This window comes from Apis dorsata, unplaced genomic scaffold (genome assembly GCF_000469605.1).
Source record: "Apis dorsata unplaced genomic scaffold, Apis dorsata 1.3 scaffold_455, whole genome shotgun sequence".
In the NCBI taxonomy this organism is placed as follows: domain Eukaryota; kingdom Metazoa; phylum Arthropoda; class Insecta; order Hymenoptera; family Apidae; genus Apis; species Apis dorsata.
Genome location: NW_006263698.1, coordinates 192,898 through 195,813, shown reverse-complemented (window position 1 = coordinate 195,813; position 2,916 = coordinate 192,898). Strand labels below are relative to the sequence as shown.

The 2,916-nt window shown below is 43.2% G+C and overlaps 2 protein-coding genes across 6 annotated transcripts in view; both read left to right on the top strand.

Moving 5' to 3' along the window:
• The window catches only part of LOC102673215, a 255,084-nt gene that overhangs the window by 213,099 nt on the left and 39,069 nt on the right, over positions 1-2,916 (top strand). For all 4 annotated transcript variants that reach the window (XM_006619901.2, XM_006619900.2, XM_031512510.1 and 1 more), the window contains exon 15: positions 45-173. In XM_006619901.2, coding sequence (XP_006619964.1) covers positions 45-173 — 129 coding nt within the window. The remainder of the gene's footprint in view (positions 1-44; positions 174-2,916) is intronic.
• LOC102673525 (glycine receptor subunit alpha-4) overlaps positions 51-2,916 on the top strand; it is a 53,101-nt gene continuing 50,235 nt past the window's right edge. Inside the window, exon 1 of one of the 2 annotated variants that reach the window (XM_006619902.2) lies at positions 51-173. The gene's annotated coding sequence lies outside the window, so the exon portion shown is untranslated. The remainder of the gene's footprint in view (positions 174-2,916) is intronic. The other variant, XM_006619904.2, reaches the window with a different exon arrangement.

Sequence of the window (2,916 nt, the reverse complement as noted above, 5' to 3'; positions counted from 1 at the left end):
TTTTTTTTTTTTTTTTTTTTTTTTTTTTCACATTTTATTTGCAGACAGTGTGCACGCTGTTCCTGTACAACGCGACCCGAGAGAACGTGATTGCAGTGGCGCGTCTCGGGACTGACAATCCACCCTTAAATAGCAGCCAAGCTCAAAGTCTGCAGCACCTTCTGCGCGTCAAGGTGAGTAAATTGCAAATAGAAACGACTCTCCCGGTTCTCGTGAACTCTCGCATCTCATTCTGATCTTATTTCCCGGCCAACTCGACCCGGCCCACCGGACCTAACGGTAACTTTATTACAGCCCCTGGCTTTTCAATCCGCCCCCCCCATTTTATTTGGCCATTCGTCAACCGTTTTATACGTAACGCGTTATTGAATTAGCCGCGAGGCACGGCTCGACGTAGACCGACTATTTTATCATTCGAACTTCGAAACCCTCGAGTCTCTGACATTTTATCATTTTGTCTCTTTCCGGACTTTAAAAACTTATCGGGCTATATTCGATTGTTGAACTCCGGTAAGTCGGAAAATAATGATTTGACGAAGACTGAAAGAATGATTTCTTGTTTCCAGTATTTTTGAATCAGGATAATAATTAATATAGCCACTAAAGGAATAAAAAATAACGAAGATAACCGCCAATAAGCAATAAATCTTTTACATTTTTTCAAATAATATTTGCCCAAGGAAGGAAATTTGATACAGAGAGTGGATAACCTTAATTAAAATTTCATTGGTGAAAACGATGTTCGAGATCACGGTTGGTTATCACGGTGCGCGAAAAAAGGGCAGAGAAAAGGTAGAGGGGAAAAAGAAAGAAGAAAAGGAAGGGGGAAATGGTGGACAACGAGACGAAAGGATCGCGTGCCCCGCGTCGATTCGATTCGCGACGAAAGGGCCGGTTTCGTGTTTACGCGGCGGTGTGCGTGCCACGCGCAGGAAGTGCGTGCTGTATACCCAAAGGGGCGATATCAAACTTTACAGAACTTTTCATTTCTCTCGCTCGCGCCCTCCCTTGTCCACCGTTCTTTCGGCCGATCCGCTCGTAAACCCCGAGATCTCTCGAGGGGAGGAAAGCCAGACTGCCGGCCACCCCTCTCGTCGAGTGATTATCGCGATTAATTAAGGTACGCCATCCTTAATTTCCCCAAAAATTATCCAACAATCCCCTCTTTCGTATCTGATTTCCCGACTCGTTGATTTTCCATCCCCTTTCGATTTCTTCAACTTTCTACGAGGAATTTTTCGTCGAAGAGAGAGTGTTTTATCTCCTATCCTATTTTATTTTTTGTTTTATTTTATTCTTCTTCTCTCCTTCTAATTTCAAGAATATCGGTTGAATTTTTTATAGTAGAACGGAATTAAAAGTTAGTACTTTTGATTGAAGGGAAAGAAGATGAAATTTTTCAAATTGCCAGCGTTGGGGGATTATAATCGAACAAGCGATGCTAATTACGTACACACGAGATTCGTTGCAACATTTTCCTTTGGTAGCCTGGGTTTTTTTCTATCACTGGAGGGCGTGCATTGAAAAGGCAATTAAAGCGCGACACGATTTCGTTAGGCGGTCTCGCGACCACTTATCGCGGTCGAGTAGTCGCGAAATTTCGCGGAGACCGCGCGCCCACTTTTTCTCGATCGATAAATTGTTGTTGGCCGAATAACAACAGCAGGAGATCGTAAATAAGCCGATCGAATGGAGGATAACGAGCCAATACGTGAAAAATTGGTAAATTTTTCTCTCTCGTGTACCTCTTTGTCAAAGTTTTTAGAGAGAAATCTAAACCAACGACAATTATTTATTATTTCCAACAAGGGATCTCTTACGTAAAATTAACAATATCGCCAATACGATTTCATAGAATAGACTTCACATTTTTATAGAATAGACTTTAGATTATTATTTCAAAACAAACGATATTGAATCATTGTTGAAATTTTTTGATTTCTGCCCACTTCTAATAATCACTATACGTGATAAAGTGACTCTTGGACCGATTAATGACGATAAATTTATAAATGAGATTACAGTTATGATGATCGATCGTGCTTACAATAAAAAGTCCTTCATCATTCACGAAAGGTTGCACGCCGAATCGTACACGTATTCGTTCACACGCATCAAATCGTTCACCGAATCAACTCGGACGCGTGTTTATCTCTCGCCCCAGCCCCATTTTTTTTCCCGGGCCGCGCTATTTTTCAACGAAAATTCGCATAACGTTAAACGGGGAGGGGGCCTCCTCCCCCTCCTCCCTTCTTCCTCTCCCCCGTATCGATAGAGGCCGAACGCCGAGCATTTTGCGTCGGTCATACGAGCTCCCGCGGCGATTTCCAATTTGCGATTAAGCGCCGCTCGATTTGCAATTTGATGGAGGGATCGCGGATTTGAATTGGCGCGCTCTGCACAATCCACTCCCCTATTTTTCTCCCCTTTGTCTCCCTCGCGTTCTCCCTTCAACGTTCTAAACGCCGTCCATTTCCAAGTGGTGTTCGAAACAGTTAGTTAAAGCGAGAATTTAAAGGTGAAACTCCTTGACAGGCAGTATTCTTTTCATAATCGATGAAGAGTGATTCTCAAAAAGTAATTTTTCCTCGCAACAAGGGGATTCGTTATGTTAAGAATTTCTTTGGACAGATTGCGTTGATGGATGCTATTCCTCCCGAAAGTGACTTTCTCCCTCGGTCGAGAAATATTTCGTAGACTTCTCTAAAGAAAATTCGTACACGCGTGGAAAAGAAAATATTGGATTCGTAAAAGTTTTCGGGAGAATTTCGCCGCCACGATCCATCGGGCACCGCGAGAAAACGCAATTTGCATGCCGCGGTCCAACGTGCCCGATTTCCACTCCATTATTCCCGACCGCCGGCTGTGCGGAATTCGTCGATAAATAATAGCCGATAGATCGCGTAAACGCGACGA